At 41.7% G+C, this 15,606-nt stretch overlaps 1 protein-coding gene across 1 annotated transcript in view; it reads right to left on the bottom strand.

The window, feature by feature from the left end:
• Positions 1-323: 323 nt before the first annotated feature.
• Positions 324-15,606, bottom strand: part of thbs3a (thrombospondin 3a) — a 57,842-nt gene continuing 42,559 nt past the window's right edge. The window contains 4 exon segments of the mRNA XM_036006359.1: positions 324-341; positions 13,828-13,878; positions 15,217-15,267; positions 15,269-15,336. Of these exon segments, the coding sequence (XP_035862252.1) occupies positions 324-341; positions 13,828-13,878; positions 15,217-15,267; positions 15,269-15,336 (188 nt within the window).

Raw genomic sequence — 15,606 nt, 5'->3', positions numbered from 1 at the left:
ACTTTAAGTTCTGCAGAACTTGAATGAGATGATAATAAATAAGTAGGCAAGTTGTTTGATTAATTACACAAGTTTGTTATCATGGTTTTATCATGACACGCAGAGTCGATTTAACTTGTTTGGAAACAATCATCGAAAGAAATGTGGGTTGTGAATAATCGAGATGGAGGAATCGTTTTTGTTGGAGGTCCATGTTGGAGTCAAGAGCGTTCATGCCCCCTGCATCAACTGAATGACACACATCACACAGAAAAACCTGTAAGCCTAGCAGGCTGCTCAACTATTCTAAGAGGTCACCAACAGTCTATATTTTCTATAGGCTTTTACTCACTGCCATAGAGCTGCAGATGAGAGAAACAGAGAAAGAGCAAGAGGGAAGAGAGTGCTTTGTGGCCTTGGAGGGGCCAAAAATAGCCCCACACACACACTGGGGTTATTGTTCAACAGAGAACACACAACATGGATGAGGAGAAGAGGGAAAGTACAGAAGTGCTGAAGAGGAAGAGGAGGAGGTGATGAGGGAACAAGTGGGACAGGGAATGAGAAGGACATGACATAAGATTTTGACTCTCGGTCTGTGTCTTTTCCAGGAAATTGTAATGGAGCAAGAAGGAAAAAAAAAAAGCCTGAGCATCTATAGGGATCCTCTCTTCCAGAACAAGCTCTTCTCTCTTTACATAAGAATATAAACTTGTCAAGTCACTGACAACATAGTTCAAATGTCCATTAGTTGAGAAAAAAAAAGGCTTTAAAGTGTGTGGAAGAGTATATCAGGGTTGACTTTGAAAGCAAAAACTACATTTGGTTTATCAGCTGACTAAAGCACTTTATTAAAAAAACTAAATGAATAACTCCATTGTTATCATTTAGGGCTGTACTCGTGATTTTGCATATATTTTACCACTAAAAGCAAATTACTTTACACTACTGCTGAGAGTCAACTATTTTTCAAAACAAATTGATTTCTAATTTTCCACACAGCCATTTATTTCAGTACATTATGAAAATCAACTTGCAGAGATTTGAAAATGTTTAGATAGTTAATCCAACATGGTGAACATTTGGTGGCATTTGACATTTGGTGACATGAGCTCCCTTTCAAAGTTACAAATAAAGTGTGCTTATGTAGTTAAAAGTAGAGTAACGAGAATTTTAGATAATTTGGACTTAACAAAACAAATTTGACATGACAAGTAACTTTTAAGTTAATGTTCAGCAATAGTGAAAGTATAATCCTGCCTGAATCAATAAAGTTATTGCATGATCGAAAATAATTGCCAAATGTAATGTAAAATAGACATTGTTTAGCAACAACCAGGGTCTATTAGGATTGAAAACAAAAAGATAGAAAAAAACAAGTTTAACGGATTAACCACTAGGTAAAACTAACTTAGTGAAAACATGATCACCTAAGAGGGGTCGCCTGGTGTCTAAAGAGGCTGAGCCCGTTGGTGATAACTTAATTTTAGGCTGTGAGGACCCCAGTGGTGTAGTATCTATCCACATGGGACAACTAAACACACTACACAGTCTATGTAACTAGCAACATGAGGTTCTTCACTTGGGAGGTCTAAGAAAAGGCACAAACACACGCACGCAAAAAAGTCACAAATGCATGTTGGAGCACCATGTGGACAAAAACACTGAGCACTCTCCACACACAAACACACATAAAGCCTCAAGGTGTGCTGGACAACTGGACTCTTCTCTGTGTAATCACACTTATAAACAAGCCTGGTGGGAGAGTGTGTGTGTGTTTGTCTGTCTGTGTGTGTGTGTTCCCCAGAGTTTGTTAAGAACAGCAGAATAATATTGTGTCAGAGATAGAGTCCTGTTGCTCTCAAGGCACTGTTAGGTATATTTACTGTCACCAAACGCACTTCTCCCAGGACACACACACACACACACACACACACACACACACACTTTCAGCAGCAGTTGAGTTACCCAAGAATAGGGGGCTTAAAGCCGGGGTTGGATACTGAACCTAAACGATCGGTATCTACCGGACGGAATAGCAACGCGGATTAGACGTTAGAGGCAACAGAAGCATCGCAGCACGTCACACTAGTAAACACTAAGGTTACACTTGGCAGCAGGTAACGTTAGCCTACCGTTAGATAGTAACTGGATTAAACACGGTTAAAATGCTGACAGCTAAATGGTGTAAAAGTGTGACTGTATTTCACTGTAGAGGATTCCAACACTGGGACGTACAACAGTCTGCCGCTAAAGACACAAACTAGCACTTGGTCACTGCTGTTGTCAGAAAAACAACATAGACGGGACTAAATGGTGCGTTTACTTGAAACTGGTAAACCTTGTGATGCATTTAAAGTTATTGTAAAATACCCTTTTCTCATCCGTTTTTGTCGTTTAACAGCAATATACTGGTGAAATAAATAAATAAATAAATAATTTAAATTTCCCCCTTTTTTGTGCTGATCCAGAAATTGATCCGACCCGTAACTCAAAACCGTGATCCGAACCGAACTGTGACTTTTGTGATCCGTTGGACCCCTATTTAAAGGTGCTGTAAGTAGGATTGGGAAGATCCAGGACTTAGCCAAAAAAATTGAACATCAACAACTTCTCCGTCGCTCCCCCCTTTCTGCTAAAGCCCAAAACAGTCTCCTAAGCCCCTAAGCCCCACAAGGGAGAATGAATGCGTGTGCATGAGCAGTGATTGACACACACTTAGACACCCCCTCTGGCCCTGATTGGTGCATCTGAACAGGGAGCGGTGGATTTTTGCAAATCGCACTACAGGCTGTAGGTTGTGCCAGAAATTAAAAATTACCTGCTTCATGTAGTTCGACTCGAACATAGGGTCCGTTTCAGCAAATATGACAGAACGTTAGTTTTATAAGTCTTATCTACTGCACCTTTAATAGTGTGATACTCCATTGGTGGCCGTAAAGATACTTCAATTGCTAGTGTAATTTTCTCTGTAATAAATAAACACTGGGTAATGGTATTATAAACCTGGGTGGTTTTAGCTTGTCGAAAACATGTTTGAACTCTGCTTTAAGTCCCTATGAAGCAAATTCTTCTGATGACCATGGATGCAACGATCTTAAATAAGAGTTTTCTTTAATGTCTTTTTCCTTTCAACACAACTTTTCACTTTTTGCTGTAGGCCTAATATTTATGATCAAATGTCGTTTGTTTGGGATATGTGTGAGAATAATTTCAATCTGGCAATGGAAACACCTTGTAAGTCATACTCTTCGTCATAGTTTTCACCTTTACATTAAAAAGTAAAAATGTAAAAAGTTAGCTCTCCACACCATTTAAAAAAAATATGGCTTTAATAGGGGCTCTATGTCTGTGTATCTAAGCTAAATACATGATCATTTTCCCATGATAGTCAGATCACTTTCTTCAAAGTTACTTTTAGGAAAAAGCTGTTAAGACCTAACAGAACTATGTTACAGGCCAGAGGCGCCTCTCTTCTCTTTCACTCTGAGGCCCCACCTAACACGCTGGTGTTAATGTACTTCTCCAGCCAACAGCTTGGCAAAAAGCTGCCAGCTGATGCTTCACCTCTGGTTCAACATCACACTGCCTATACTTACTACTGCCTGTAGGAGAGTGTGTTTGACTGTGTGCGCACCTTTGTGTGTAGGAGGGCATAGGGACCTCATCTCAGTATCTATATGTGTATTGTTTTTTTTGTGATTAACATTTTTTTTTAATCATACAAAACATACAACTTGCAACATGAATACACCCCCCCCCCGCTTCATCATCACCACCCACCCAGACAAAAATTAAGAAAAGATGACGCAGTAACCACAATATTCAAGACCATTCAACAAATAGACAATAAGTCGTAACCAAATAAACATATGACAACACCATAAGCCCATTATACACGTCTCTCCCCAGCACAAAGCTTCCTAGGAGCCCTCCAGAAAGCTCAGGTACTTTCCCCATTTTCTAGTATAGACATCCAATCTGGCAAACTGTTTATATGATATTTTTTCAAACGCCACCACCCTAGCCATCTCACAAGCCCATTCCTGGATTGACGGCACCCCTTCATTCTTTCATCCCCTTAAAATAATCTGTCTGGTTATCATTAAACTATGATGTGTATTGTTTAAATTTTATTCAACCTAGCAAAAGTCAAGCTTATCTTTTAGAGCTGAAGATGACTCCATCGAACAATTAGTCAACTGAGTGAATATTCATGCTTTTTGACAGTTTTATTTTTCAAAATGCCAGATATGTACTGGTTCCAGCTTTTCAAATGTGAGGATTTGATGCTTTTACGGTTATTTATGACAGTAAACTCATTGGGCTTTGGACTGCTGGACAAATATAGTTTACAAGACATGACAATGTCAAAATGGGAATTTAAAATGGGCATATTTCACCATTACCAGACATTAAATAGACAAACACGTAACTGGTAAATTGAAAAAAAGTTATTTAGCAAAAATAATTGTTAGCTGTAACCCTATTATCTTCATCCCACCGACATATAATAACAATAACATTATTTCATTTATACTTGAGAACCGTGGAATAGCAGTAGGTGACCACAATATGCAGTTTGTACTGTGTGTATTTGTAAGGTCGGTGGGTCAAAGGGTGACTTTGCCACACAGGAGTAAATTAAATGTGGCATGATCAAACCGTAAATGTCAGGTGTGTGTGTGTGTGTGTGTGTGTGTGTGTGTGTGTGTGTGTGTGTGTGTGTGTGTGTGTGTAAGAGATAGGTGGCACTTTTGGGAGGTGGTTTCCTGGAATGTGGTACTAGAGCGGGACAGGATGTTAGCAACTGTTAAGCACCACAACAACAGATCTGTTTCCTGTGTATGTGTGTCCATGCATGTCATTTCTGATATGCAAAAATCTGGCAAGAATCAAAACCAACTCAAGAAATACAGAGGAAAGTACTGAGAGGATGTTACATACATAGCTTGCTCAGTCTACTCAGAAAGAAATAATTATTTCTACTCAGACATGATTGTTTTCATTGTAAAAAATGTGAAAGTACAAGCACATTGGAGAAAACAGTCAAGACTGAGTGCTTCAAACTAAAAATATTTGAAGGCTGTAACAGTGACGCAGACCTGTTGCACTAGACTATATTTCAAACAAATGAGCATGCACTCAGACCATGTGCAACTACTCACAGGTGTGCACGTGACAGCAGGTACTGAAGATGAGCCAGAATCAAATGACAGTGCTCAGACCTAATACACAGAACCAGAAAAACAAGTCCACAATAACAGCTTCAGACTAAAACACCCTATGTGCGTATATTTATGTGAGTGTGTGTCAGTGCTGACTCAGTGCGTCAATGTTTTTGTAATTCAGCCTTCACAACGCAAACTCTCCTCCATTCTCTCGCTCACACTGTCTCCTAGCAACCAGACACTTAAGGCCTAAAAATAACCCCCCAGAAACGAACAGAACAAAAAAATAAAGCATAAACGGCAATTAATCCTTTCAAGCCTGGAACACAGACTCAAATAGACCAGGTATTAGAAAGGGAAGAGCAGGGCAGGAGCAAGCGAGCGCGAGATGGAGAGACACAGAGAGAAAGGAGTGGGAGGCTGAATCTGCCAGCAACAGGTAGTCGTCAGGAGACAGAGATCTGCACTACATGACAGTGTGTGTGTGTGTGTGTGTGTGTGTGTGTGTGTGTGTGTGTGTGTGTGCATAATGTGCGTGCATACAAGTGTCTGTGTGTCCACTAGCCTTGGCTGGGAACAAGATAGAACTTTTCCACCCTCTCCAAAAGAAAGAGCTTCTCAAGGCAAACAAGGCTCCAGTGTAAACCAACCCAGTGGGCCTGCAACAAGCTGGCAACAAGGCCTGTGTTACACAGAGTTTGAAGAGAATAACATGATGCATGTCAAAAATACTCAGCAAGGCCTCTCTTTCTTTTATGGCAAGCACTTTTATTGTGATTTCTTCCCTCGATCTACAACATTATGAAATAAAGGTGATAAAACAACGCAAAAGACAATTGAAATGAGTCATGAGCACACACGTACACAGAGGCCTGCTGTCTAGCGTCTGAAGCTGACACATTCCACAGTGGATTCACTTTTCTAGATGGGTGATGGCAAGTGAGAGACAAAGCAGTGAGACACCTGATCTTTATTTCAATATATAATAAGCTCCAGCTTTGATTGAAATGCTTTATGAAACCGAATTGTGTCAACAGTGCTTGAATTTTTACACCTTTTCAGATAACAGGTGATGTCAACTAGGTGGTAAAACTTCAAGCCATTCAGTATTCAGTGAGTTTGGCATGCACACATTCTCTCATTTACCTAAATAGCCTCACTATAATCAAGGACCTTGCAACTGGTTTGAGCATTTATCCTCTTGATAGCGACTGGACGTTGCCATACAACAGCAGCTGTGTTTTACCCCAGTTCATTATTTAGAAATTGGGCATCACGATGGAGCTTTGTTGATCTAACCTAAGCTGTATTGGTTGGTAACATAAATCGGAAAATAGGAAAATTGCTAAATCATGTAAACTGGTGACCCGCTACTTGCCCAATGCAATAATGATTCTTGTAGCAGGAGGTCAAATATTCTGTTAGGGACACTCAGCATGACATATTCTGTCAATATTTAGCCTTTACATACAAACTGCAAAGCAAAAGCAGGCTTATTGTATTCAAATGTCCTCTTTTAGTAGTGCAGCAAGCAGCAGCTGCATCTAAAAATGCTTTTTTATAACCATACATTCACTGAAATGACACACAATGTGGCCCTGAACTATTTAGACTGAAATGCATGGTTCTCATCTGCTTTCTTTTCATCATTTGTTTCTCAAGTCTGTTAAAGTATGGAACTGAAATGTAGTTCCTGATGATGATGTACTAATCATGGACCATATAGATACAGAATATATAGATATAGAAAGCCCAGTCAGATTCTTGTTAACCCCTGAGACAACTTGCTACATGCTTAAAGCTGCTTTCATTCAGGAAAAGCTACATGCAGGTTTATTGTTTTACTACCTGCCTCCATTACATTGCAATTATACATTAGTGATTCCTTTATTTTTAAAATGTTGTTTTGAACACATCAACGAAAGAGCTTAACGTGTGATTTGTTCGCATCCTTTGCCAAATAGTTTTAATCAGTTTTGTACACCATTAATGCTTCTATTTGGCCTTTATTTGGGCCACTAGAGCTTTCATTACCTAGCTATCTTACTACAAAAATGCCTACCTAAAGCTATGTTTAGCCCAAATAATTCTCTGTTACTCCTCTTAACTATGCATGCATGCATGCGCGGAGAAAGCTTTAAATACTTCACTCTTGTGTAGCAAAAGTATATTTTTTTAACATGTTACTATTCAGCTGGAGCTACCTTTAAAATCCTAGACCCAACAGCCACAGAAAAAAAACATCTTCACACTCATCTTCAATAACTCAAAAGCTCAAATGGGAAGCCTGTGGATGCACTATATGCGCGTGTGTGTGTGTGTGTGTGTGTGTGTGTGTGTGTGTGTGTCTGTGTGTGTGTGTGTGTGTCTCTTGTTATGAACTGCATGCTGTTGTTCAGACTAGAGGTGAGTGTGGAATAGGTGACTGGCCTTGGGGAATCATGTTTTTCTCTTGTACTGCTCTGATGCTGCCAACTGTGCTGCTGATGGCTTGCATTCATGCGGCATTCATAGTAAGTAGTACAGTACAAACAGACATGCAGAGTGTTTTAGGAAAAGTGAAGGTAACCATCATAAAAGCTGCAAAGATTACTACAAAACAAAAATGTACATTGACAGTGCTTGTATACAGAAAAACAACAACAAAGTATCACTTGTTGACCAAGTGAACGTGCTCCCACCCAACACATACACATACACTCCCTTGTGATTGTCAGGGGAGACATGAGCCTAACTTAAGGGTGAACCAGAGGGCTGGTGGCCTGGTATTCTAAACGGGCCCTTGGGTGATGAGTGAACAGGGGACATCAGCAGCTTGCCAACCACCACTGTTGTCCTTAACACCTTTCTGCTGTTTGGGGGAGAGCAGCTTTGGAGCTGTGTACAACATCCAGCTTCCAAAGTGCTAATTGATGGGTAATTACAAAAATTAAGGGTGGGAAGTTTCACAGCAGCATTGCATCATGGTGAGAGAAAAAGACTGATAGGTCTGCTTTTGCTTTGGCGCTGCAACACAGTTTACTGACATAATTAAACTTCACAAACTGTGAATCAGAATGTGCAGAATGTAATACATGACAATGGTAAAACAAAAAAGGTCTACCAAACAAGCACAGTGACAAACAATCAGCATATCTGATTACCTCTGCTGCTCCTTAATGCATTATATTTATTTCACACTGGTCCACACAACCGCAACAATACTAAAGCGTATTACACAGCAATACAAGCATATGAGAAGGTGGTAGACTTTGTGCCCTAAGTGGTTCCTGTGCGTCAGCAATGTGTGTGAGCAGCACCAAAAATACACACGACTTCACTAAGTCCCATCAACCTATTCCTTCCTCCACTTCTAGTCTATTTCTCCATCAATCCCCCATCCCAACCCCCCTCAACACTCCTGTTTGTGGGTCCAACCCTGTGTGCTTTCCTGCCATTCTTCTATCTCAGCTAATTTTAGATGAAGGAAAAAGCTCTGTCCACATCTGTTAGTCATTCTTTAAGAGGGGTGGGTGTGTGTGTGTGTGTGTGTGTGTGTGTGTGTGTGTGTGTGTGTGTGTGTGTGTGTGTGTGTGTGTGTGTGTGTGTGTTTGGGATTGAAAGGAGAGAGAAAGAAAACGGGGAAAAGGTCAAAGAAAGGAGAAGCAGTGGAATGAGTGCTGAAAAGGAAATCAAAGGAAAGGTATAAAACAACCAGGGTAAAGACAGAGTCACCGTCGCTACCAGAACAAATGTGCATCTTGACTCAAATACAATCATTTAGATTTGGAGTGTTTCACATTTACTTGACAGTGGTGAACCACAATGGCAACAAACTGCCATCACAAGTAAAGAGAATGCAAAATAAACTAAACATCATAATTTAGCTCAATTTGCCCCAAAAAGCACAGACAAATGTGAAGGCAGAGTGCGTGGAAACAGTGCTCTAATGATCATAAATCATCCAAATGGGAATAATTTGGAGTCCGAAATAAAAGTAAGTGGGAGAACGCACAACCTATGGTTTTAACCACAGGAGAGGTCAAAGCTCAAGTAAAGGAATGTGATGAACACAAAATAACTATTTTTCTTGCAACAGGATTATAGTATGCAAAACATTCCTTTTCTTCATGCGTTTTTAATGCTGCTTTAAAGATTTACTTTAGAAGAAATGAAACCCAAACTTACCTTTACATGACAGAAATAAGGTGTTTATTCAATTAAGATTAACTTATAGTGTATTTTTAACATATATATAGTAAACAATGACTACGTGCTTGTTGTGAAAGCTTAGTTCTTAGCCTTGGTAACTGGCTCATTTTCCTGGCACATAAAACCTGCAAGAGTGTTTACAGTGGTGAGTGATCGGAATCTCAACACACAGGGATGGCTGATTCAGTGAATTCAGCATTCATCATGTTAAATACAGATAGTAAAAATGTCAGGTTTACGTCTGTGGAAGGCTACATGTGTCCGCTGTTAAACGTGGGCCCAAACAAAGACTAGCATTGTCTTGACTAGTGTGGGGTGACAAGGTCGTCTTTCACCCGGAGTGGACAGAGCGAATCTTAAGAAAAATACACCCTCACACGTACAGCTATAGACAAACATGCACACAGGCAAATGCACACACATGGGATCCTGGCAATCACCACTGTGCATAACAGTGGGCTGTAAGGGGGACACAGAGGGCAGAGCACAGCATGTTTATGTGTTTGTGTTTATCCTGTCGTAAACAGGGACAAGAGACACATGCCGTGTCGCCGCCTGTCACCACTTTCTCTTCTTCCCCTACTGTTCTTCTCACCCTTTACTCAGTTTATCCTGTTTTCCATCAAGCCCTGTTCCTGTGCCCTTGTCTTGCGCTCCCTTCACCTCCTCGCTGCTTCCTCCTTCTCCTCCTCTTTCCCTGACCCCACTTGGTCAGCTTGTTAAGCATGTCTCCTAAAGCTGATTAAGTAGTGTTGATCAGCCTTATGTAAAGGCTCTGACACACCAACCTGACGGCCGACCTTCGGCAGAAAAGGCAGTCTGACTGACTGCCTCCCGAGTTGGCCAAAAAAGTGCCTCGGAACACACCAAAGCGACACTTACTTGAGTGTACGTTCTGCGCGTGAGTGAGACGTAATACGTCTCCATAACAGCAGGCGGCACTAATCTGTATTATCTCCCAAAAAAATGAAAACCGGCAGCTGATTGGACGAACGCGTCACGTGGGTCTGGCTGCTTCCGGATTTTACAACGGAGCATAATGGCTGCTCGTTTGGAATACGATCTCATATTTTACGAAGATAGTTTACCGAAACGTGTTTCTGAAAACATTTTAAGCGAGAAATAGGCCATGCAGTTGCTGAATCTGTCTATATTTCAGATCGACAAAGGTCAGTTTAAAAGATTTTCATCAGATTTTGAGAGCCGTTAGTCAGGCTCATCCCGCTCATCATTTCCGGGTTAGCGCTCCACCAATCAGATTGGCCATTGAGTCCAACTGCCCGCCTTCCGATTCAACATGTCAAATCAAGGCCTACGGCTCCTCAGACTGACGACAGCATGGAACACACCAAAAAGACTTAAGTCACTGACCTCGCCAGACTGTCCGAGGGCCGATAATCAGGTTGGTGTGTCAGGGTCTTAATATTCACCTCGGACAGACATTTCTGCCAGCCAGCCAGCGTACAGTCTTTGTGCCTCTGTGTATGTGTATGAGAGATCAGAGAAGGAACATTGCTCTGCATGGAATATTTGCAACACACGCACGCGCCTGTGTGCATGTATTACGGTAACACTATGTCTTCTTGGATTGGAGCCAAGTCAGTGTATGGTCTCATTGACATGAGCACATTTGGTGGAATGTGCACATCATCATGGCCTGGTGTGTGTAAATATGTGTGTGTGTGTGTGTGTGTGCTCCTACTGCAGGTTGTGTAGATAATCACTGCTTATCCCCCAGTTAGCATGGGCCTGCCAAGAGAGACCATGCACCTACAGCACTACAGCAGGGGGTGGGACACACGCCAGCTCACACACTTGACATGACAGACTGCAGGCATAAATGATCAAAAAACAATTTTTACAACTACACACACACACACACACACACACACACACACACACACACACACACACTTTAACACTGTGTTGGTGGTGCCTGTAAACAAAGCCCTGCTCCAGATCTCATTAATTGGCGGAGTGATTGAGTTAACGAGGCAGCGTACACAGGCAGGTTAGAAAGGCCGACTCGCCAAGCTCCTCTTCTCTTCTCTCCTCTCCTGGTTTGCTCTTGTGCTCTGCCTCGTGGGAAAGATTAGAATCCTCAGCTGGAGCAAATAAAGCTGGACGTTATGCAAGAGCCCGGGAGAGGGAGGAAGACAGAGAGAGAAGAGAAAGGCTGATGATGATGATGTAACTTGAGAGAAGAGCAAAATACTGAAATGAAGAACAAGGAGGAAAGACAAGAAGAGACCTAACAAAAGTCAACTATGTACCTCACTGTACTATATAGTGCCATTCATCCTAAACAACGGTAGACGATCTGATCTGACCAAATTCAAAATTCACAGTATGTAAGTGCAACAGGCCGTGCCGAGTGGGGGTGTTCGTGAAAAGCACTGTCACTGTCTACTGCCCTGTTGCCCCATTAGTAACCTAAGCAATTGTTGTCCTCTTTGTTAACACGAAAGATAAACCAGCGAACCACGACTGGACAGATCATCATGACACCAAACCATCTGACTTCAAGTAGACAAGAACAGAAAGGGATGAAAAAAGGACCTTTGTTGGACAAGGATCCAGGATAATAAAGTACATGTTCACCTTAAATCACTGATTCACCACCAACGAAATGTCCTACCTTCACAAAATGGGATTTAAACATTCAACAGCACACTCTTCCACTGACCATACATAGCTTACGTATTTTAGTAGTGCTGCTGATTGGGAAACCAACTCTACTTAGCCTATGTATGCTACAGCACATCATATCTGGAGTATTTATTATGTTGAATGCAACATACTGTCACTTGTGATTTTCTACTCCAATAAGAAGCTGGTATGTTGGTGCTGTTGTTGGCAAATTGTGTATATCAAGTAAAAAAACAAAAACAGCAGGTGTCAGGAGACAGAAAGAGAAAAGGACAAAGAAAGAAGGAAGTGAAAAAAGAGAGAAATGAATGAGCGATGCGGAAGGAAGGAAGTTCACAGAGATAAAACACTGACTGGCAGAGAGAGAGGGAGAGCAATGAACCCCCGTCAGCATATCGCTTAGATGCGGTTATGCAAGAGCTGAGTGTTCACATGTGAACATACAAGGGCGATACCTCTCAGTTACATTTCACGCACAAAGACACGTACACGCATATTATACAGCCAGCATACATTATAACTATTGCCCTGATTCAAAAGGGCTCACATTATACATCCAAGGTGTTTGGTAGCACAGGGTTCCCCATAAAGTGACAGCTGCACTGGCTTACAGTTATACCTCCACAATACACTCTTATTCATCGTAGTGTAATTAGATTTAGTAAATATTTCAATGATTGTAAACGTAAAATCTCAATTATGTACAGAAGCTGGAGAAGAAGCTCTGAAATCACTGTAGCATGCAACTGATGTCTGTTTGGAAAATTAAATAATCACCATCAATGTTACGGGTTTTTTCAATTGCTTAACAACAGTGGCTGGAGCCACATGTGCAAAACTTTAACCACAGTTTGCACAGCAGCAGTTCATGAAGACCAAACTCTTGTTTGTTTTTCATTGATTGAACACAGTTCTACAGACTTATCCCATGGCTTTTACCACAACCTGCACAACACTGTGAATTTACAGCACTTCGTTCAAATGCTAACACACTGCTGTCAAAACTGTTAACCACACATTCAACAGAATGGATTTCAGCCCGGTGCATTTCAAACACTGCTGATTGCAATTTCAGCTGAAAGCCTAAGCAGGTGTCTTGTTTTAGACTTGTTAGTGTACGCATACTGTGTATATACACTACCGGTCAAAGGTTTGGGGTTACTTAGAAATTTCCATTCCACTCCATTATAGACAGCATACCAGCTGAGATCAGTTGCATTGTTTTTTTAACCAGGGCAGCAGTTTTCAGATTACCTTATGCGCTTACATAATTGCAAAAGGGTTCTCCAATGTTTTCTCAGTTAGCCTTTTAAAATGATATCAGATTAGTAAACAGAATGTGCCTTTGGAACATTGGATGAATGGTTGCTGATAATGGGCAATGTAGATATTGCATTAAAGATCAGCCACTTCTTTCTACAACAGTCGAGAACCCTTTTGCAATTATGTAAACACATAAGGTAATCTGAAAACTGCTGCCCTGATTAAAAAAAACAATGCAACTGATCTCAGCTGGTATTCTGTCTGTAATGGAATGGAAATTTCTATGTGACCCCAATGTGTGGTGTGTGTGTGTTTTTGTGTGGGTGTTGTGTGTGTGTGTGTGTATTTGTGTGTGTGTGCGTGTGGTGTTTGTGTGTGTGTGTGTGTTGTGTGTGTTGTGTGTGTGTGTGTTTTTGTGTGGTGTGTGTGTGTGTGTGTTGTGTGTATGTTATGTGTGTGTGTGTGTGCGGGTGTGTGTGTGGTGTGTGTGTGTGTTGTGTATTGTATATGTGTGTGTGCGTGTGTTTTGTGAGTGTGTGTGTGTTGTGTGTGTGTGTGTGTGTATCAGACATACTGTCCTGGTTGGTGTCACAACGTCTCCAACCAGATCGTTGTCGATGTCCTTCTGAAAAACAGCGAGAAGACAAACGTGATCACATTTCAGGGTGACTAAATAAAATATATCATGTAACAAACTGGAGACTGCCCCCCCCCGTTACACTCCCCCATAAGTGGTTAGTTCCAGCATCATTCTGAGCTATATGTATGTTTGTAGTGGTGGAGCCCTCTAGTGGCCGTAGTATCTGATGGGAGCAGAGCAGGAAGTAAGGAGAGGAAGAGGAAGTATCATAGACGGTATATATAATGGAGCAGCAGGTCCCGTGTCTCTGGACGGAGACCAGTGAAGTCTCTTTCCCGGTGATGGCTGAGCGTTACTGAGCAGCCTCCAACTGAGCTTGAAGACGTAGATGTGACGTGAGCAACCTTCTGAAAGTTGGAAGTCTTCTGGTAGCTGTGCCAAGAGAAATCTCAATCATCCCAATCTAGCAGAGACGAGAGCGTAGGTATATGTAAGGAGATAACATAGACACAGGCTAATTATTGATCACTAAAATGATAGTTAACATTAGTAATTACACTTAAAAAAAATGTCCCTACCAGGACATTTGGCGCTCTTATACTTCATTTTGACGTCACTTTGACAGAGAATAACTTTACATCTGAAGAGTTTAAAGACTCTATTTGTACATTGTTTATTCCTAAAGAAACACGACAATGTATAAAGGCTCCATTACCTTGTAGCTCACGTATGGCTCCGTAGCAGACGTTTTTTATAAAAATAGGCTAACGATTGGGTCATAACCACGAGACTTACTGTCTCATAGTAGAGGAATTACCGTATAGTACAGGAGAAGCTCTCAGGCAGTTTGGACTTCCATTAGCTGTTTAAGTTTAATTACTAATGTTAACTATCATTTTAGTGATCAATAATTAGCCTGTGTCTATGTTATCTCCTTACATATACCTACGCTCTCCGTCTCTGCTAGATTGGGAATGATTGAGATTTCTCTTGGCACAGCTACCAGAAGACTTCCAACTTTCAGACAGGTTGCTCACGTCACATCTACGTCTTCAAGCTCAGTTGGAGGCTGCTCAGTAACGCTCAGCCATCACCGGGAAAGAGACTTCTAACATCCTTCACTGGTCTCCGTCCAGAGACACGGGACCTGTTGGTCCAGTATATATACTGTCTATGATTGGACCCCAAACCTCCATCTTTTTATCAACTTAACTCAGTAGTTTTTGGTGTCTGAACCTAACCAGACTGGGACCATTTCACAACGTAACCACGTGGTTAAAACAGCCACCGTTACCACTCCTCTGGTTTTAGAGATTAGGACGTGTTTCCTGCCACCACTAGGGGGCGCTGAGAAGGAAACGGCCCTCATTGGCTGAGTTGTACCTGCATGGGGTTGCTGAGTTCAGGACAGCTGTCACAGGCGTCTCCCACCTCCGTCTCTGTCTCGGTCCGTCTGCATCGGGTTAGGTACCTTCGGACAGTTATCCAGGACGTTGGGAATACCTGAACACACACACACACACACACACACACACACACACACACACACACACACACACACACACACAGACACACACACACACACACACACACACACACACAGACACACACACACACACACACACACACACACACACCACACACACACAGACACACACAGACAGACACACACACAGACACACACACACACACACACACACAGACAGACACACACACACACAGATACACACACACAGACAGACACACACACACACAGACACACACACACACACA

This window comes from Sander lucioperca, chromosome 10 (assembly GCF_008315115.2).
Source record: "Sander lucioperca isolate FBNREF2018 chromosome 10, SLUC_FBN_1.2, whole genome shotgun sequence".
Lineage (NCBI taxonomy): Eukaryota > Metazoa > Chordata > Actinopteri > Perciformes > Percidae > Sander > Sander lucioperca.
This window is presented reverse-complemented; position numbering and strand designations above follow the sequence as displayed.